Source organism: Trichosurus vulpecula, chromosome 4 (genome assembly GCF_011100635.1).
Source record: "Trichosurus vulpecula isolate mTriVul1 chromosome 4, mTriVul1.pri, whole genome shotgun sequence".
In the NCBI taxonomy this organism is placed as follows: domain Eukaryota; kingdom Metazoa; phylum Chordata; class Mammalia; order Diprotodontia; family Phalangeridae; genus Trichosurus; species Trichosurus vulpecula.
The window spans coordinates 162,915,065-162,937,984 of NC_050576.1; the positions used below are offsets into that span (position 1 = coordinate 162,915,065).

General features: G+C 41.6%; 1 protein-coding gene across 2 annotated transcripts in view; it reads left to right on the forward strand.

The window, feature by feature from the left end:
* KCNN3 (potassium calcium-activated channel subfamily N member 3) overlaps positions 1-22,920 on the forward strand; it is a 291,621-nt gene that overhangs the window by 193,794 nt on the left and 74,907 nt on the right. For both annotated transcript variants that reach the window (XM_036756376.1, XM_036756377.1), the window contains exon 3: positions 2,744-3,162. In XM_036756376.1, coding sequence (XP_036612271.1) covers positions 2,744-3,162 — 419 coding nt within the window. The remainder of the gene's footprint in view (positions 1-2,743; positions 3,163-22,920) is intronic.

Here is a 22,920-nt window from a genome sequence, read left to right on the forward strand (position 1 = left end):
CTGGAGAAGGAAATGGCAAACCATTCTAGTATCTCTATCAAGAAAACCCCAAATGCAGTCATGAAGAGTTGGATACCACTAAAAATGACTCAACAACAGCTTCTGAAATTGAAGTCCAATGCTCTATTCACTGCCTCAGTTCTTAACCTGGGGACCATGGACATCTGAAAGGTCAATAGATAGATTTAAGAGGGCACAAGGAGGGTCTCTGAACTTGGATATAAAAAAATTACATCTTCATTTTCACTAATCTCCAACTGAAATTTAACATTTCTTTCAATTATTTAAAAACATGATTATGGGAAGATGTTTATAGGCTTCACCAGACTGGTCTAATCAACCCCCTCAGTTCATAATTATGGACATTTGAGCCCAGAGGAGTGGCTTACTCAGGGTCACACATAGTTAGTGTTCTTAGTAACAGAGGCAGGGATTTGAACCCAAGTCTTGGGACTCCAAATCTAGTTTTCTCTCCATTGTACCATATTTCCACTGCCTTGTACCTGTGGCAGACCCACAGACATTTTGCAAGGCTGCCTTAATCCTTCCAAGCAGGCCATTTAATCAGGATGCTTTGAGTGTCTGTTGTCCTTTGTGACCAGGCTCACTTTATTATACCACTCACACTGTACCAGGCTGCAGTATTTTGCCTTTCCTAAGCTCATTAAAGGCCAACATAATTAGCTTTGTTATAGCAATACCTTTGAGTAGTACTTGGAACACTTGGAATCTTTGCATGGGCCTGGAAATAAGGGAGGAAGGGATGACACATAGTATTGTGAGAGTGGTCTAACAGGGCTTGGGCTAGACAATCAAACGTATGGAAGGCATTCCCATGCTTAGTGGGAGAACAGGGGTATGAAATGTCATGGCAATCACCTGCTGCTGTCACTGCTTGCAATAGTCAAATCTCCAGGCCTGCCTGGACTTCTTATCATGTCTACCAAATAGCCCTGACGGGATGTCTGAGTCTAGTGGGACCATCCCATATATAACTTTGGCATCATCGTCATCAATAGAATGTCACCCAAGTGTCAGGAATAGGGCCCTGCATCCTTACAGGCCACTGTTCTGCTTGTCCTAATAAATACTGGTATTTATATAGAGTGATTTATAATATTGTCTATCTAGATTCTCACAGCACACATGTGAGAGCCTAGGATCGTAAATGTAGAGCCGGACGAGACCACAGAGAGCATCTAATCTCATCCCTAGAGGAAAAAGCTGAGACCCAGGGAAGTTAAATGATTTGCCCAAGGAAGGAGGGAAGAAAACAAGCATTTATTCATCTCCAACTGTGTTCTAGGTATAATGCTAAGCGCTATGATAATAATAGCGAACATTTACATAAGTCTTACTATTTTCCAGGCACTGTGGCATCATCATCATCATCATCATCATCATCATCATCATCTTCTTCTTCTTCTTCTTCTTCTTCTTCTTCTTCTTCTTCTTCTTCTTCTTCTTCTTCTTCGCTAACATTTATATAAGACTTACTATATGCCAGGCATTGTGCTAAGCATTTAACAATTATTATCTCATTTGATCTTCACAGCAATCTTGTAAATTAGGTATTATTATCTCCATTTTACAAATAAGGAAACTGAGGCAGAAATAGGTTAAGTGACTTACCCAGGGTCACACAGCTAGTAAATGTGTGAGGCCAGATTTAAACGCAGGTTTTCCTGATTCTCGACTCCAGGAACTACCTGGCTGCTCAAAAACATAGATGGAGGCAGATGGATTCTAGAACTAGGGCTAGAAAGAACCTCAGAGACCATCCATCTTATTTAATAGATGAAGAAACTGAGGCCCATAGAGGTTAAGTGACTTGCCCAGATTCTTGCAGTTAGAGACAGGAACTGAATCCTGAATTTAATTCTCTAACACGGGTAGTTAACAAGTATATAAGTGTCTGTCTTGTTACCCCTACTTTACTGATGAGGGACGTGAGGCTCAAAGGTATCACAGGATTGCAGGAGTCAGAGCTAGAAGGAACACTTAAGATTCTCTAGTCCAATCTCTTTATTTTTAAAAATTAGAGGGTTGTAAGATTTCAAACTGAAAGGGCCCTAAGAGATCCAGTTCAATTCAGCAAACGTCTATTGAGGTCATCTAGTTTAACCCCCTAACTTTGCAGATGGGGAAACTGAGGCCCAGAGGGAAAAAGCAACTCTTCCAAAGATGCATCAGTGATAAATAAGTAAGCCAGATTTCCAACCCAGGTCCTTTGATTCCAAATCTGTCCATTATACCCATACAGTCTAAACCCAAACTCACAGAATCATACAATATTAGAGCTTAAAAGGACTTGATTTTAAGCATTTTTACAGATGAGGAAACTGAGGCTCAGAGAGATCAAGTATCTTCCCAAGGTCCCAGCTAGTAAGTGGGAGAAACAGGACTTGAGCCCATAGAGCCCTCTGGCTCTGAGTTCAGCTACTCTATCCATGGTCCTATGCACGATCATCGTGGCAACTGGCCAATGATGAGTCAAGTCAGTGACAGCCCTGACGTTCCACCAACTCATCCCTGGTTCCTGACCTTGCAATCCTACACATCCACTTGTCCCCACCCCATCCAGAATTTCTTCCGTCTGCTTTCCAGAACACACAGGGTATGGTTTGTTTCTTCTAGGTGGAGGGGGTTCTAATGACAGGCGGCGCAGACTCAACCACCACATGTTACACTTGGTCTCTGTGGTTCTGTGGCAGCCCTAACTGTGGTTTTTGTTCTCCGTTAGCTCTTTGTGATTGACAATGGAGCAGATGACTGGAGGATAGCCATGACCTACGAACGCATCCTCTACATCAGCCTGGAGATGTTGGTTTGTGCCATCCACCCCATCCCCGGTGAATATAAATTTTTTTGGACAGCCCGCCTAGCCTTCTCCTATGCTCCTTCCAGGGCTGAGGCTGACGTGGACATCATCCTTTCTATCCCCATGTTTCTCCGGCTCTACCTGATTGCCCGAGTTATGTTGCTGCATAGCAAGCTCTTTACAGATGCGTCATCACGGAGTATTGGGGCACTAAATAAAATCAACTTCAACACACGCTTTGTCATGAAGACACTCATGACCATCTGCCCTGGGACAGTGCTCCTAGTCTTCAGCATTTCTCTGTGGATTATTGCCGCCTGGACAGTACGAGTCTGTGAAAGGTAAGCCTGAGAGGAAGTAGATCCAGCCTTCCTGAGGTGGGGAAAGGACAGAGCTCCTGTGAGTTTTCAGTGGTGGTAAATGCACAAGATTCAGAGTCAGAGGACCTAGGTTGGAGTCCTATGTCTGGAAGTTACTAGCGAGTCACATAGTATCCCTAAGCCTCAGTATTCTCACCTGTAAAATGGGGATTACAATACCAACACTATTCACCACTTAATGTTGCTCAGAGGAAAGTGCTTTGTAGCTTTAAAATGTTATAGGAAGTGAGTTACTATTGTTATTCTCATCCCTGTGCTTCTAAGTCAGTAAGTTTGCCTTCTATTCTGTACAATTCCTGGAAGCATGCACCTTTGCCCTTTCTTATATGGTTTTATGCCTGACTGGTACAAGCTCACCTCCTGGGGATAATTAGAAAGTACATGTGAATATTAAAGAAACATTGCTGATTCTTCCACGGATCTGGGTTTGAGCAATAAAATTACATCCGGACCCAAAATGAACTCTATGTTACAGAGTTTTGCCACCAGTGTCACCCCTAGGGTCCCAGGCAATTAACTTTGAAGCCTCCCCACACCTTGAAGACTACTGAGTAGTGATATAGGGAGGCATTCAATGGGAGAGAGGAACGGGCCCCCAAATAGCTGGTACTTAAAAACTAACTTTGGATCATGGAGCATAGGGGACAAGTCAAGTCGACAACAAGTCAGGTCAACAAGTCAAGCCACCACGCATTTATTAAGCACTTACTACGTGCCGGGCAGAACTTTAGAGCTGGAAAGGCTCTTAGAGAACATTAAGTCCAAACCTCTTACTTTATTGCTGGGGAAACAGGCCTAGAGGAGGGAATCAACCTGCCAAAGCTAGTTAATGCCAGAGCTGGGACTAGATACCAGGTCTTCTGACTCACAGGCCAATGTTATGTCCCTATGGTCCCAACCTCTCCCACTCAAGGCAAAGGAGTAGGACTATGCTTCCACACCCCCTTCAGGTGTTCTTCCATGACTCTTCTTCAAAAATGTCTTATGACCATTCTAACATGTTCCACCTAGATAAAAATTATCTAAGGGGAAGAAGGGAGGAACATATGGTGAGATCGGTTCCACCTTTGTATACCTTTGAGGTGGCCCTCTTATCCACTCTGATGACTAGCTCATCAAAACTTAATATTTTACCTACCAACCCGTCTCCTGATTACTGATGTCCTAAGAATGATACATCCAATCCATTCATCTATTCAATGGACATTCTAGTGCCTGTTGGGTACAGAGGGGAACCTGTAAAGCTGAGATATGACATGGCCCTTGTTCTCATGAGCTTTGGTCTAGTTTTTGCTCTGTGTGTGTGTGTGTGTGTGTGTGTGTGTGTGGAATAGGGAGTTGGGGTGGGGAAGAACCTGGTAAACACAGATAAATAGAGACATATAAAACCCAGGACAAAAGGTAATCAGCAGAAGTAGCTCAAGCAAGTGGAGTTTTTCTGCCCTGACTCATATTTTATGTTTATTTTTAAAATTCTGATTCATTTAGAGACTAGTTTCTGTCAGGTCATTGGCCTGGGGCCCCATAGCTAGACTGTAATGGCATCTTCTGCTGTAGCTGGACAGCTCCCTGGGGATGAGGGCTGCACATTCCGTGACAGCAAGTGGAGCTTTGGGAAACACAGAACCTCCGTGAAGAGCAACTCGGCATGTACCAGACCCAGCTCCTCAGGCTCAGGATAGTATTTAGCAACTGGCAACTGGCATAACAACATATGCTTCAAGTGGGATGACATTCAGCAAGGTTTTCTTTATGTTCTCCCATAAAAGCAGACGCTGCCCAAATGTGAAAAGCATTTAGGGCCACTGAAAACCATTAGGGTTGTTATGTTTGACTTCAGACAAGGAGATAGCATGGCAAAGTGGAAAGGGCATGGATTGGGAAATGGAGGACCTGGGTTCAAATCCCAACTTTGCTACTGATTAGCCACAGGACTCTGAGCAAATGACATAAGCACTCTGGGCCTTACTTTCTTCATCTGTAAAATGGAGAGATTGGACTAGGGGAATTCTAAAGTTCCTCCCAGCCCTAGTTTCCTAAGTAGGACAAAAAAAAACCAACTCCCCATCTCCCACTCCTACCTCCCTCCAGCCAAGGGTAAAATTATTTGTGATTTATCTGTTTTACTTTGTCTCTAACTCAACAAGGCCCAGGACTTAAGCAATATTACCCCAGACGTTTTCCTTCTAATGGACTTCATTGTTTTGTTTATTTATAAAATTGAAGAGCTAGAAGAGACCATCAGGAATCCTCTAGGTCAGCCCTATCATTTTACAAAAGAGGAAACAGATATCTAGAGAGACGGAGCGATTTGTTAGTAGTTGAACTGGGCCTCCAACCTTGAGGTCTGCCTTCCATCTTGGCCCTCATCTTGGCTCCCAGTTAATTTTGGCTCCCAGTTCATCGCTCTGTCTACCGTGTCACACTATCTTCCTTTGTCAAATGAAAGGAACTTGACATTTTGCTTGGCAAATAGAATGATTTAGAAGTGTATTGACATTTTATGTGCTTTTGAATGGCCTTTAATGTGTGCTCTAATTTGAGCAGGGCTAATCTGGCCCATGGGCAGTTAGGTGGCTCAGTAGATGGAGGCCGGGCCTGGAGTCAAGAAGACTCCTCTTCCTGAGTTCAAATCTAGCCTCAGATACTAACTAGCTGTATGACCATGGGCAAGTCATTTAAGCCTGTTTGCCTCAGTTTCCTCATCTGTAAAATGAGTTGGAGAAGGAAACAGCAAACCACTCCAGTATCTTTGCCAAGAAAACACCAAATGGGGTCATGAAGAATTAGGCATGACTGAAATGACTGAATAACTACAATCTGGCCCACTGGCAGATAGATGAGAGGCAGCATAGTTTAGTGGAAAGCCCAACAGAACCAGCTGCAACACTTATTAACTGTCACCTTAACTCTCTGAGGCCTAGTTTCCTCATCTATAAAAACAGGGGATATTAATTCTTGTCTTGCAAACCTCACAGGGTGGTTGTGAAGAAAGCACATTTGGAATCTCAAAATGCCATACAAATATAACTAACTCATGATTCAAATCAAGGTCTGAAGCACAGAAAACAATGAGGAGGTTCATGGGATATGCAGAAGTTTATACTTTTTTCTCAAAGGTAATTGTATGTTTTTAATAAGTCTTTGACTTAGTTCCTATATGAAATTAAAGTGTTTACTAAACCTTGATCCCTGGTGTAAAATTGAATATAATTAAAATATGCTTGCATTTTCATATTATAGCTGTTGTCATTTTCAGTTGCGTCCAACTCTCCATGACCCCATTTGGGGTTTTCTTGGCAAAGATACTGGAGTGGTTTGCCATTTCCTTCTCTAGCTCATTTTACAGATAAGGACGCTGAGACAAACAGGGTTAAGTGACTTGCCCAAGGTCACATAGCTACTAAGTGTCTGAGGCCAGATTTGAACTCAGGAAGATGAGTCTTCTTGACTCCAGCCCTGGAACTCAATCCACTGCATGTAGCTGCCCACATTTTCATTTACTAATGCTATAATCAAGGGGGATATGACACTTTCTACAAGAACTGACAATGGCCTTTAGGAAGAGGAATGTGTGTGTATATATGTGTGTGTGTGTATGTATATGTGTATACACACACATATATATACATATACACACATACATACCTACATGTATACACACACGCATATATATACACACATACATACCTACATGTATACACACACACACACACACACACACACACACACACACATACACATACCGGATGCAGAAATTGCCTTACTATCCTCCCTGCTGCAACATTAGCCAGTGTTTGGTCCTTAGCTGTATATATACGACTTGGAAGTTGCTATGGAAATGTCTCTTTAGCCAGAGACATTTTGAAAGGCATTTCCTGTTTCTTATATTGTAAGTTATTTGGCAAAGAAGTATTTTTTCACTTTTCCTGCTTCCAAGGAAGAATAGAGGGATTTGGGAATTTCACCAAAATAGCCATTGATCTATAGAGAACAAAACAGAGCCCTAGATATCTGAGGGAGTGATGACAACCATAGGCTTGTTTGTGTTGGCCTCCAGCTAGACATTACATCATAGATGCTGAGACCTGACAGTTGTGGGATTCGGCATTCTCTGGGACACTCTTGGTGATATGTCAACCTCCCACAGACCCTCATCCATCCATGAAGCTTCTAATTAAATACGTTCAACTATGAAGTAACAGAGTAGACTGGATTGGATGATTTTCTCCCCATTGTCCTGATTCCTCACTACAACAGGTTGGGGAAATCAGGTTTCCTGTCATGTACTTGGTAGAGGAACCTGGCAGCAAACACTGGTAGATTCATTTTTCTGTCCATAAGCATGTGACCATTTGGGGATCCTGCTGGTAACTCTCCTTAGGTTGTTATATAGCTGCAGTCTTGCTATTTGTACTCTAGCCTCCCTTCGAACAGCTGTTTTAGATTGGTTCACTCTCCCGTTTGCTTTAATTTAATTCTCTCTGCTTGGTGGAAGGGACTCCTTTGCTTGTGATGTACCAACCAACCTTGTACAAACAGCATGTAGTCATGTACTGGAGGGCTTCAGCATAGCTGTCTGTGTACATTTCAATTGCTAAAAATACTTTCATACATCATAAATCTCTCATTTCTTCCAGGTGGATATTTTCTCCACCAGTGCAAGTCATGACTCTTCCATGCCTTAGTAGATTATTTACATGAGTTGCCATGTCCAAACAAATGAATCACCTGGAAGCCAGCCTTCTGGTTTTGGACCTCTCCAAACTTATCTAGACTGGTCCTCAGATGATAGCTGCACAGTCTTATAATGGGGTCTGCACTCACAGACTCTTGGAACTAAAAGGAAACTTTGAAGCCATCTAGGCTAACCTGCACATGAGCGAGATTCAAACAACCAAACCATCAAAAAGTATTTCTTAAGCACCTGCTATATGGCAGGCAGTGCACTAAACAAAAATGAAATGGCCCCTGTTGTCAAAAAACTTACGTTCTATGAGGGGTAGTAGGTGGGAAACACTCTGTGTATGTGTGTATCTATATATACATACGTATATTATAAATGTGTGTGTGTGTGTAGCCCCTACACCCCCATGGACTGGAGTCCAGACAGTTACCTAAGGGATAGCCCCCTGTCCCTACACACACGCACACCCACACACACACATACCCACACACACACACACACACCTATGTGTATATATGTATATGTGTGTATATACAGCATATATGTGCATATATATATATATATATATATATAGCACCTCCACCCCCACGGGCTGACAGTTCCCTAAGGAATAACCCCCTGTGCAGGTATACTGCATGGTCGCCTCAGCCAATCAGATGAAATGTCTTCCTCTGAGTATAAAATAAATATAAAGCAATTTTGTGAGGGAAGGCACCAACAACTGAGGGAATTGGGAAGGATCTCACAGAGGACGTGAAATTGAACCAAACTTTGGAGGAAATTGGGGATTCTAAAAAGTCAAAGTGAGGAGGGAGGGAGAGCATTTCAGGCATGGGGGACAATCTGGACAAAGGTACAGACAGAGGTGGAGTTCCGTACTAGTATGAGGAATGACAAGAAAGCCAATTTGGTTGTTTCATGGAATGTACAAAGAGGAATCTGTTCTACTGTATCCTCAAAAAGTTGCTAGTCAGCCTTTGCTTGAAGACACCTTGTGAGGGAAAACTCCTGGGCTGTAGTATCCCAGGCAGCTCATTCCCCTAGAGCCAATTGTTAAAAAAAAAAAAAGCCAAAATTTGCCTTCCTATGACTCCTGCCCATTGCCCCAATTTAATTCCATTTAACTCCACAAACACTTATTATGAACCTACTTTGTGTAAGACACAGAACCAGGTGTCAGAATACAAAGAAAAAAATGAAATACCATTTCTCACCAGCTGCGCTCCTTGGATTCCACTCCACCATCACTCTCAGGAAAAGTTTGTCACAGGAAACTCATTGTCCAGAGGGTGCATCAGCTTTGGTACTCACACCTCACCCATACCCTTAGTAGCCTCTGACCTCTGATTGGAAAGCTAGAGAGTAGAACAAAGAACTCCTCTCAAAGCCTCCATTTACAGAGAGTTCACAGTCCAATGATTTCCCGGCAGCTGAACTCCTTGGATTCTATTTCACCTCTATCTTTCCCTACATCCAATACCTTCTACCCCACCCCACCCTCATTTTATGCTTCCTTTTGTGTGTTGTTTTCCCCTATTATATTGTAAGCTCTTTGAGGGCAGAGACTGTTTTTCTTTCTGCTTTTACTTGTATAGGCAGCACTTTAGCACAGCACCTGGCACATGGTAGGCACTTAATAAATGTTTATTGAATTGAATTCAAATAGTCCTTACCGTCAGGGAATTTACATTCTACTGGAAATATACAAAATGTATACAGATAAGGAGTAGTAGTGGTAGTGATAGTGATAATAGTAACTACAAAGTAATTTTAAGAGGAACACAGTGCTGCCAACTGTTGGATGACCAAGAATGAGAAGTGGCACCAGTTTTGTCCGATAAAACCAAGCACCCTAGGTCTAATTTTTCTTCTAGGGGACAGGACTTCAAATACTGGAAGAATGTTAGGTGGCACAGTAGGCAGCTGGGTGGGTGGCACAGTGGATAGAGCCCAGGAGTCAGGAAGACCTGAGATTGAACGTGACCTTAAACATTTACTGGTTGTGTAACCTTGGGCAAGTCACTTAAGTGATGTCTGCCTCAGTTTCTATAATTATTAAAATGCGGATAATAACAGCACTTGCCTCCTAGGATTAGTATAAGGATCAAATGAGATAATGTTTACAAAGTTTTTAGCATAGAGTTTGACATATAGTAGGTAATAATTGTTTATTTCCTTCCTTCTCTCCCTCCTCCCTCAAGTCTTCTCCTCAGCCCTTGTTCTCAGTGCCTTGTACATAATAGTAATAAATCCTTTCTTCCTTGCTAAAATATGGCATGCAGAACTGAAAGCCTTTGTCTACAGAACCTTCCAGAACTGAAAGTCGGCCCCATGGCATGATGAGCCACTGAGTTGTTGATGAACCAGCTGACTTTTAAAATACAGTTTTCTATAACTGATTGTGAAGACTCTCCAACGCCTTCACTTCCTAGAGAAGTGAGTGTTTTTCCTTTTTTTCTTCTTTAAGAATTTGTACTCATGCCCTGGACGCATATCCCTCACAATTCTACATTTTAAAAGGAACCCCTATCAAGTGCACTTCTTAGTCTCCTTAAGGCCAGATTCTTTGAGTGTGATATTGAGCTTACTGCATCAAATCCTAGAACACCATGGAGATTTCTAACAAAGATCTATAATCATCGAAAAGAGTTTTCCCTAACCATCTACATAGCAAAACCCAAATGGATGAAGAACACCTATTGTCCAGACTATAATATGCAGTTGGATAGATAATACATAGAGCTGGTTCATCCAAACATTTGACAGACATTGCACATGGGCAATGAATGGGACCCAGAATTGAATTGCTCTTGGGAAAATAGTCCCAAGCTTCTTACTGAAACAACGGACTGTATTTTTAACAACAGTTCTCTTACAATGATGCTGTATGGCTTCAATAAATCATCAAGCATTTATTGAGCACCTACTATGTGCCAGACACTGTGCTAAGTGATAGGACTACAAAGACAAATACAAAACCCTCAAGTGGATTGCTTACATTCTAATGAGGGAGACAATATCGATATACACAAGAGTATGCAAAACACATGTAGAGCACATAACAAAGTATGGTAGAAATGGCATCTGTTTACATAGAGTGAGCTGATTTCCCTTTAAGAAAACAGGGGGTTTATCCATGGGATTTGGTTGTTTCAAGGGATTAGGGCTCACGTCATTGGTTTGGTGTCCTTATCACCAAGGGATGTCATAAGGGATTCAGTCTTTGGGAAGACGGTACCCAGAGATTTAGCAGAATTCCCACTGTCCTTTGAGGGGAGCATCTTTCTGATCCAGTATTGATGTTGCCGTACTGAATGTAGAGTCAGATTTGATTTACCAAATGGGATTTGCCATTTCTTAAGTTATAACTAGAAGGAGAAGAGAATGGAGGGGGGTGGGGAAGAGGAGGGAAAGTGAGGTAAAGGATCAGTCTGAACTAATGGGCCCCAAGGATTCTTTTTAGCATTTTCTTTCATGAATATCTTCAGCCTAACAACAATTGCATTGGTTTACAGGATCTTCAGGGAAAATGTGCTAATGGGAAGCCTATTAATTTAAAAGAAGGTTCATTCCTGAGGGAATGTGTCTTCATACCATAGTGACTGAGATGGGCAATCCCTTAAGCAGCAGTAGAATGTTGACATGTTGTAAAAATAATTTTGCAGCCAATAAGACTCCTCCAGGTAAAAAAGGGTCATAAGTACCAGATCTGATAACCATCACTACAGCTTGATTAGAAGACTACCATCCTGCTGTTTCTTTAGCAGGCTTCCTAAACTAAAATCTGAATCCTTTATTTGGATACTTTGTGTCAGAGTCTGGTGGCTTCTGACACAAGGGCATCTGAGACAGTAGGGAAGGTCTTTAAAAGGATACAGCTGGTGCTGACCTTGGGACACAGGTCATCCCCCAGCCCTTTGTGGTTCTTTGAGCCTAAGACGTCAGGCATATCCCAGCACAGATCAATGCAAGACTTCCACACAAACATATATAACACATAAGGACATGGATACATAGATACACAGACCAACCTGATAGTAACTAACACATACACCACTTCCCCTGCCCACCCCCAGCTCCACCATCCAGCTCTCTTTCATCTCTGTCTTCACACACACAAAGAGAGACAGAGACAGACCAGACAGAGACCAACAGAAAGAGACAGAGAGAGACAGAGAAAGAGAGAGCAGCAGAGAGGGGCGGGGGTGGGGGGGAGAGCATGCTTTGCCATTACAATATAATTGGCCAGCCTAAACAGCAGTCCAGAAACCAAGTTCTCCTAACTTCTAAATGCAGCCTCAGAGTTGGAGAGGGGGTGATTGCATTTTAGAGCTATTGGCAACAGCTATTGTCTTTTTACCCCACGCATTTACTACCCTGCCTTCCTGAATATGGTAACAGCTTGACTGATACTCCCTCCATCACTGTTGATTTAATCTTTCTTGTCCCTTGTCATCCTGTTTCAACCCATGACACAAATCATAATAACCTCCATTTACATAATATTTTGGGGTTCAAAACACTTTATTCACAACAATCCTGTAAGATAACTAGAACAGGCATCATTATCCCCACTTTACAGATGAATTGAGACTGAGGATTAAATGATTTATTCCCGGTCAAACAACTAGTCAGTGGCAGAGTCTGGACTCTGGCCCAAAGGATTCTGGTTCCAAAAGGAGACCTCCTTCTATTCACAACACACTGTCTCTCACTAACGAGGTTTTTCTCACTTCTCTGATTTCCTGCTCTTTCATCTTTCTCTTAGCTTTACCTCTCTTGTTTTCCTCTTTCCACTCTATATTCTGGGGTGTTTTCTCCCTGCTCCATTGTTTTCTGGGAGTCCTTTGCAACCTTCTTTAATTCCTTGACACTGGAAGATGCAAAGGGATCATTTGTAGCAAGGGAGAGACCTCTTAGATGGTAAACATGAGGAACTGGTTGGGGTTGGGAAGAGTCTATAAATAAGCATTCTAAATAAAGTACTGAATTTGGGGCTTCATGGTACAGAGTGAACTCTATATTTCTGAGGAAAACCCTCCATTTTTCCAAATTCATTACATTCAATGCACATTATCAGCCTATACTCTACCAAACAAACCCCAATGAGTGCTTCCCTATCAACTATGATCCGTCTCACTATGCTGGCATGCAGATGTGAACAGAGAGGCCGCAGAGGCAGGGAGGCCTGGGTTAAAATCTTGTCTCTGACATATGTTGGCTGTGTGACTCTGGGAAAGTCCTTCGAGCTCTCACTGTTCCAGGCAGCTTTCTAAGACTGTAAGTTACAGAACATTTACCAGTCTGCTTTGGTAAAAGGAATTTCCTCAATATGGAGTTCCTTATATTTTCAGACCTATGAAATCATAGATCTGAAATGCTAATGTACCTCCAAAGCATTTAGCGCAGTGTCTGGCACATTTTTTTGGTTGTTATTCAGTCGTTTTCAGTCATGTCTGACTCGTCATGACTCCATTTGGGACTTTCTTGGCAAAGATACTGGAATGGTTTGCTATTTCCTTCTCCAGCTCATTTTTGCATATGGAGAAACTGAGGTAAATAGGGTTAAATGACTTGCCCAGGATCACCCAGCTAGAAAGTGTCTGAGGCCAGATTTGAACACAGGAAGATGAGTCTTCCTGACTCCAGGTCTGGCACTCTACCCACTGTGCCACGTAGCTGACCCCATCCTGGCACATAGTAGACACTATATAAATGCTTATTCCCTTCCTTTCCCTCCCCTTCCCTTCTATGAGCAGCATGGACTCAGAATCAAGGAGAACATGGATCAGACTTTTCTAATTGTGTGATCCTGGACAGGTGCCTTTATTCCCTAGAGCTTCAGTCTCCTTATTTGTAAAATGAGGCTAATAAAATGTACGCCACCCACCTCATGGCACTGCTGTGGAGACATTGCTTTGGAGCTATAGACGCCTATAGAAATGGGAGTTGTTCGTTTCCCTGAGGTGGGATGACCCATCCACTGGTTAATTAATAACCTGTTGTCCTGAAGATAGGACAGGGTGGCCAGTGCTAGCCCAGAGGGAAGCTTCAGATACCAAAGGTCTAAGAGGGCTTGTGGTGGCACATTGAGATGAGGGGAAAGGCTCTAAGAGAGTACCCTCTAAGCCAGACCAACTTGGCCGTACATATGGGCCAAAATTAAAATAGGCTAAACTTCTTCAGGCCACAGATAGGTTAGACTAGAGACAAACTGAAGATGGTTGGTTGTTGCGGGTCATGTAACAAACAGGATTTTTGGCCCACAGGACACATGTTATGCAGGCCTACTCTAAGCTATGATGGCAAAACAAGTCTGTAACTTGACTCTAGCTACAAGGGACAGCTCTTTTGATCATGTAAACAAATATCCTTAAAGGATAACGATCCACAAATAACACTGATGGCTTAAAAACAGCCATCAATTAAGAAAGCATTAAAGCTCAAACCTACTGATATCTTAATACTAATAATTCAATCAAAATTTCACATATTAAATTGGACAAATCTTTTTTGCTTTTTTGCAAGACAATTAGAGTTAGGTGATTTGCCCAAGGTCACACAGCTAGTAAGTGTCAAGTATCTGAAGCCAGGTTTGAACTCAGGTCTTCCCGACTCCAGGGCTGGTGCTCTATCCACTGCACCGCTAACTGCCCCTAAATTGAACAATTCTATTAATATTGGAAGATATAATGCTAAAATCAGTAATAAGAACTATTTCTCCTTGTATGAGCTTACATTAGTAATGGAATAACCACTAGCAATTAACAAATGAATAGCTATGATCAATCAAGTATCGTCATCATCATCATCATCATCATCATCATCATCAGCCTAACACAGGGATACATAAAGATTAAAAAAAACCAAATGAAAGATCAAATGAAATATGTGTAAGATAATATGTATCTATAGACCTTAAAGCACCATATAAATGCTAGCCATTGCTCTGTGATCTCTCTCTCTTTCTCCTTCTCTCTCTCTCTCTCTCTCTCTCCTTCTCTCTCTCTCTCTCTCTCTCTCTCTCTCTCTCTCTCTCTCTCTCTCTCTCTCCATATATATATATATATATATATATATATATATATATATATATATATATATATATATTGTTTGCATTGCTTTTCCTTGGTTTTAAAATTGTATTGGAGGACCTGAGCTAAACTTTTGCCTCTGATCTTTATTAGTTTTGTGACTCTGGGCAAGGAACTTAACCTCTGTGATCCTTAGATAATTCCCTAGAGTGTCACAAATGGACTGTGATTTCCTCATGCTGAAGAAATCACCCATCTTTTGCATATTCCTATTTTAGTAAATGCTCCCTTAGAAAAGCTCCCACTATTGTGCCTTACATTGCTGGAGATGCAAAGGCAAAAGTGAAAAAGTGAAAAAAAAAGTCCCTGGCTTCAAGGAGCTTACCTTCTATGGAGGGAGGAAAGGGAATGAGGACAACATGTGCACAGATAAAGAAATAAAACATATATACGAGTCATTTCAGCCATGTGTGGTGGGTGGGGAGAGTGCCATCAATTGGAGATGGCCTCTTTAGAGGAAGATCTCACATGACAGGTAGCATTTCAGCTAAATGAGGCATGCTAAGAATTAGAGGTGAGGAGAAAGAACATCCGAGTCATGGGATAGGAAGGGGATAGAGTCTGTGCAAAAACGCATAGCTGAGAGATGGTATGTTATGTGTGACAGATAGCAAGTAAGACAGTTTGGCTGGATCAGAGAGCAAGTGACAGGGAATAATGTGAAATTATTTTAGAAAACTTGGCTGTAACCCACTGACTAAGGGCTTTAAATTCAGATTTTCTTCTAGAAGCAATAAGGAGCCACTTATGCTTTTTGGGCATGAGTATGATTATGCTTTAGGAATGTCAGTATTCTGTAATATTGACAGCTATCAATGAATGAAGGTAAAAATCGATGTTTCCACCCCATACAGGTTAAGTAGAAGAAATCCACATACTCCTAGTGACCAAGTTTGGTCCTGGAGCAAACTCAGGAGCCTGGAAAAAGTCAGTGGAGTTGGGTAGCTAGGAAGGGCTGTCTTAATCCCAGAAGAAAAGCATCATAGAACTATAAAATACTCATATTGAAAGAAACTTTGCTGAGGGGCCACACCCTTTGTAAAACATTCTTGGATCCCTTCACCTGAAAGTGATTTCTCCTTCCTCACATTTCCCTAGAGCATCTTGTCTTCCTTTCTTCCTATCACATTCTACTTTGTGTCAGCTTTTTGTGTGTGTGTGTGTGTCCAAGTCGTATCACTTCCCCTTCACCCCGTTGGATTGTAAACTCCTCGAGGGCAGGTCTTCGTTTTTCGTCGGTGAATCCTTAGCTCCTAGCACAACACCTTGCATATAGGAGATGTTTATAACAAATGCTTATTGAATGAAATTAGCCTTCGAAATCAGCTGGTCCTGTTCTCTCATTGTAATCAAGGACAACAGTGAACATTGATCCCTTCCATCCAAGGCCATCCCTTCAAAACCTCTTTCATTATCTCTTCTCCCTTTATTCCTGTGCAGATTTCATTTGGACAATTCTAGTGATTTGGGAACCAGAGATATAACACACATCTAAAACTAACAGCCATTATATCCAACGCAGTGCTGTTTCATCCTCTAGGGAAACAGAGTCCAGGAGAAGCTCTCCAAAGAGTTTCCGGTTTTGATTTTCTTCTGTGCAGCTAAGGACTTCTGCCTCAATTGTGGACTGGTAATGGAACACAGGAAGAGGTAATAGCTCCCAGGGCAGAAAACATCCCCTAGGAATCTGAGCGTGTGTTTAGGGAAATGATTTCTGTTTCAGTTTGTCACTTCTAACAATATGGAAAGCTGTTCTTTGGACTTGAGTATTCCTTGTTAGTGAGCACTGAAAGAATGGTCCAACAATTTAGTGTCCTGCTATCTGGTGTGGTACACTATAGCCATTAAGGTACAGTCTTAAAAGTCAGGATGCCTGGGTTCTTGTGCTATACTGACATGGCCTGATTTTGACCAGGTAGTTCATCTGTCTGTCTTAGTTTTTCCATTGATAAAAATATGATGAATTGGGTCCCAGAAGGTCTTTAAATAAGTAGTGTTGCGTAGGTATGAAGTATTGTCCATCCCTTCCTTGAAAATGCCAAGGGATTGATGCAGTGTTCGGCACTTTCCTGACTTATTTATTTGTATATACAAGGAGAGAATGACACCATGGACAGGCTGTCAGGTCTCCCAACCATGTACTCCCACCAAGTGTACTTTAACAGGCCTGTTTAGAGACTTACAACTGGATTGAGAAGAAAAAGAAACTTCTCAGAGTTGAACGATGAAAATGCAGCAGAACTGTGACAGGAGAGGAAAGTGCAAAGTCAGGAGATCGATGAAGATTTGCTTAGTGGGTCATGGTGACCTAGTTGTGACGGGAACATTCTAGGAACAAACAGGTTGGATGGGTGCTGACTGTTGTCCCATCTAAGGGCAGAATTCTTTCCCACAGGAACACATTTTACAATTGTTTCACATTAACCATATCTATAGTCTTCTCATTGCCCTTGCTATGATGTCAATTCTGGAGAAGCACAACAAAATAAGATAATCTTAGGGTTCAATTCCACAAAACTCTCTTCTATCCCTCCAAGACACATGATAGATTTTCTTAGAGAACCTTGGTTGGATCTATCTCCAACCACTTTTAATTACCCACAAAATAAGGAGATAAAAGTTCCTTTTAGAAAGTTCCAATTCAGGGGGCAGCTAGGTGGCACAGTGAGTAGAGCACCAGCCCTGGAGTCAGGAGGACCTGAGTTCAAATCTGGTCTCAGACACTTGATACACTTACTAGCTGTGTGACCTTGGGTAAGTCACTTAACCCCAATTGCCCTGCCTTCCCCCAACAAAACAAACAAACAAACAAAGAAACAAATGAAAAAGTTCCAATTCAATTCTGTCTTCACTGAGTGAATGAGCATGCGAATGAGTGAGTGAATTTTAAGAAGCATTTATTAAGTATCTACCAAATACTGTATTAAGTATATGCCAAGCACTGGGGTTACAGATTGAGGAGAGAAATGGTTGTTTTCCTCAAAGAGTTCCCATTCTTATGAGAGGAGGCAGTGTACAGGAGGGTTCAGTTACAGGTAGATAGAAAGGCCCGGTGGTCCAGAAAAGACTGATGCAGGGAGGATCGAAAGGCCTGGAGGTTCTTAGGGTGCAGTGGCCAGGTAGATGGGAAGGGGCCACCTTACCAACACATTTTTAGCCCCTTTACAAAATCTGAAGCCTCTTTAAGGACCCTAGCTCCTCCTCTTCCTCCTGCCTCCTTACACACTGGCTGTTCCCCCTAGGTCCAATCCTCAGACCTCTGCTTTTCTCTGTACTTACTCCCTTAGGAAACTCATCCACTCTTAAGTCAACTATTCCCATTTTACAGATGTCTCCCAGATCTTTGCCTCTAACCCGAATTCTTTCCCAAGCTCTAGTTCCCTATCTATTAGGTGTTTCTGCATAGCTTCCTCTCTCAACATATCTTAACATATCTCTCCTAGAACAACCCCTTTCTATGTTGTTTCTTTTCATCTTCATTCTCCAAGTCCCCCAGTCTCACCATCTTGTTGTAGTTGTTCATCCTTCATTTTCAAAGAGGACCAATGACATCAGGAGGGTGATGTCGTGACTTGCAAGTGAACTGAATTTGAGTGAGGCAGAGCTGTGCAAAGTCATCAGCCTCACTGTCCTCCAGAGTCATCAGAGTCCAGTGGCAAGACACAGGTCAAGACAACTGGCGATGACCCCAGATGCAGTGGAGGACCTTGGCCTTTTTAAGCTAAGGTCTTTCCCAGGTCTCAGTTTGTCTGAGGCAACACCTATTCAGTAATTTAAGGCTAGATAGGAATTGAGGCAAAAGATGGCCTCATTTGCCTTCACAAAAGAATTCACCATCTTGTGCTCCTCTTTCGACTCTTCTCCCTTGCCCCAGTATTAAATATGTTGCCAAGACCTGTTTATTATTCCTTCCTTCATAACATCTCTTGGATCCATCTTTTCCTTTTCATTCTCATGCCCCCTATCACAAGCTAGGCCCATATCATTTCCCTTTGGACCTATAGTTCCTAACTGGTCTTCCTGAGTCCCTTATTAATCCTGATTAATATTTCTATTGTTTTTCATTATGTGACTGCACTTCAACTCTTCAGGTGCTCACCAAATTCATTTTCAGCTTGAGCACCTCTGGTGACGGGGAACTCACTCCCCAACAAGGCAGCCCGTTCCACTTTTGGACAGCTCTAATTGCTAGAGAGTTCTTCCTTATTTATTTTTAGCTGAAGTCAGTCTCTCTGTAATTTCCACCCACTAGTACTATGTGTAACACATGACTAATCCCTTTTCTACGTGAAAGCCCTCCAAACTCTTGAAGACAACGATTATATGCCCCCTAAGCCTTCTCTTCCTCAGGTTAAACACCCCAAGTTCCTCCAAATGCTCTCTTGTGAATGTCGTATAGGGTTCCTTCACCATCCCAGTCTCCTTCTGTCAGACATCATCCAACTGGAGAATGTCCATTGGAAAGTGTGCCACCCAGCACTGAACGTCATGGTCCAGATGGAGTCTGACTAAGAGAGAGTGCAGGGGCACAGTCACCCCCTTTATTCCTGATTCTTTTAATGCAGACTAAGATTGAATTTGCTGTGGGGGTGAGGCTAGACAAACTGCTACTGTTGAGTAGAGTTTACTGCTAACCCCTTGTTCCCCAGATAGGAACTGCTGCCATGTTTGGGAGATATATTTGTAGACAGACAGATAGATAGATAGATAGATAGATAGATAGATAGATATAGACATATACACATACACATATATACATACATGTATATATAAAATACTTTCTATATTGTATATAATATAATTCTAATGTTCATCTACAAACATGCTATATATGTGGTATATAACATATATATATATAACATGCTATTCTACATATTATATGTACGTGACATGTGCTATAGATATAAGATAAAATCTTGTATATGGCTTTTTAAGGGATTCTAATGAGAGGCAATTTTGTGAGCTACATGGGACAACTGGATTTGGGTTGTGTAGAAAAACTATTGGGCCTGATAGGGGCAGTGAGAGAAATACCATTTTCCATGAGAAACTGTTCCTAGGTGAGGCATAGGCATTTTAATTTAGAGATAGGAGTTCTTAACCTGGGGCCCATGAACCAGGTGCCAGGTCTGGAGTCAGGGAGATCATTTTCTTGAGTTCAAATCTGTCTTGAGAGCTGTGTGACCTTGGGCAAGTCACTTAACCCTGTTTGCCTCAGTTTCCTCATCTGTAAAATGAGCTAGAGAAGGCAATGGCAAACCACTGCAGTAAGGAAACCCTAAATGGGGTCACAGAGAGTCGGACATGACTAGAACAACTGAACAACAACAAAATTTGAATATAATTTGTTTCCTTTGTAAGTCAACGTATTTTATTTTTGGCATTAAAAAAATCATTCTAAGAAGTGACCTATAGAATCGCCAAAGGGGTCTAGGACACAAAAAAGGTTAAGAACCCCCAACTACATACTTTTAAATTAGCTCAGTTAGTAGAGGCATTAATTGAGAGAAACAATTTAGTGTTCCTGAGTACAACTAACACTTGAAAACCTATCTGGCTGGAAATTGCATTAGGCACTAACTAGGCTTTTTGTTTTATAAAGGAAGTCTCAAAATTAATTAGACCAAGTAAATACGTGTAACTTAAGTGACAGGTAACTATGAATATCATTAAGTATACAGACATTTATTATAAGTTTGCAAATTTTATTCTATGTAGTTTTCTTCATTAATTACTGGTTAGTTAATTTATTTTGTTACCGTTTGCATTTTAGACATTTTTATTTTTAAAAATAATTTTTTTATTATTAACTTTGTTATTTAGTCGGTTTTGGTCATATCCAACCCTTCATAACTCCATTTGGGGTTTTCTTGGCAGAAATACTGGAATGTTTTACTATTTCCTCCTCCAGCTCATTTTACAGATGAGAAAACTGAGGCAAACAGGGTTAAGTGACTTGCCCAGGGTCACACAGTTAGTAAGTGTCCGAGAACAGGTTTGAACTTAGAAGATGAGGTTTAGGGGCAGCTAGGTGGCGCAGTGAATAGAGCACCGGCCCTGGAGTCAGGAGGACCTGGATTCAAATCTAGCCCCGGACACTTGACACATGCACTAGCTGGGTGACCTTGGGCAAGTCACTTAACCCCGATTTCCCTGCCTTCCCCCCTCAAAGAAAAAAAAAGATGAGGCTTCCTGATTCTAGGCCCAGCGCTCTATATACCATGCCACACAGGTGCCCATTACTAACTTTAACTTGTTAACTTAATTTCCTTTATCTGTAAAATGGGAATAAATTACCATACAAGGTTATTTTAAAGAAAGAATTTTGTTAACCTTAACACGTTAAATAAGTGTGAGCTATTATTATTTACACAAAAAAATGTAGTGGGTATGACTATAATAAAAATATTCTTAAACATACAAATAACCACCATAACTCCCAACCACCAGAGTAATCCTCTTTCTCTGTCTCTGTTCATTCACCTCAGTATCATAGTATACAGAGGGCTCATTTTTTTTCTACTTGGCATTATCGTATATTGGCATTTCCACGTCTCTTTACAGCTACATATTCATAGTATGTTACAACTCGAAAGGACCTTAGGAAATGAGCTGAATCTACTCTTTCACAGCTAAGGAAAGGGAGACCCAGAAAACAGAAGTGATTTGCCCAAAATTCACCCTCAGACACTTACTAGACCCTGGGCGAGTCACTTAACCCCAATGCCTCAAAAAAAAAGTCAGTCACATGGCTAATAAGTGGCTGGGCCTAGATTCCCACCCATACCATATGATCTAAAATGGGCATTCTTAGCAATGACATAATACCGCATTGCTGATGCATCACAGTTACAGCCATCTCCCAACCCACGGAGCATTTAGGTTGTTGCCAGTTTTTCACTATTATAAATAATGTAGCTATAAATCTCATGTAAATAGTAATTTTTTGCTTTCTAAAGAAAAAAAAGATTCAGTATATACTATTCCCAGGGCAAGTAGCAGCACAGTTGATAGAGCACTGGGCCTAGAGTCAGGAAGACCTGAGTTCAAATCCAACCTCACATACATACTAGCTGTATGACCCTGAGCAAGTCATTTAACCCTGTTTGCCTCAGTTTCCTCATCTGTAAAATGAGCTGGAGAAGGAAATGGCAAACTGCTCCATTATCTTTGCCAAGAAAACCCCAATGGGGTGGTGAAGAGTCAGACACGACTGAAACAACACAACAACATATTTTTCCCAGTTTGAAAATTACAAGGTCAAAGAATATAATCAGTGTTATGATTTAAAGTTTATATTTTGCTTGTAAAACAAAGAGGCAGTCACAAAACAGTATTATAAAACACTGGGAGACAATGCAGTAAATAGGAAAGTGTATCGAATTTGGAATAAGAGAGAAGAGCGTCGTGTCTTAGCTCTTAATAGTTGTATGACTTAGGACATGTCAGTGAATCTCTCTGGGCCCTTATAGGATCGTAGATTTAGAGCTCAGCTGGTTTACTGCCCTCACTTTACAGTTGAGGAAGCTGAGGCCCACAGAGGTTTAAAAAGCTATCCCAACTCACAGAGTGGCAGAGTTGGGATTTGAACTCCTACTCTCTGATTCTTGGTCCAAGACTCTTTCTATTCTAAGACATCATTTTCCTCCTCTCCAAAATGTGAAGGTTTGGACTAGGTGACTTCTTTGATCCCTTCTTGTTCTAAATCTGTGATGCTATGACAGGACTGCAGTCTTCATTTATGTTATTATTTGGTCACTGCTACCAAGTAACTGGCGTGTTCTTTTAGCTGGCGGCAACCGAATCTCAAGGTGAAAGTAAAATGTAGGCATAGTGGCTAAAGCCCTGGACTTGGAGTCAGGTGTATAACTCAGAGGGCAGCTAGGTGGCGCCGTAGTGCACAGAGTGCCAGACCTGGAGTCAGGAAGACTCATCTTC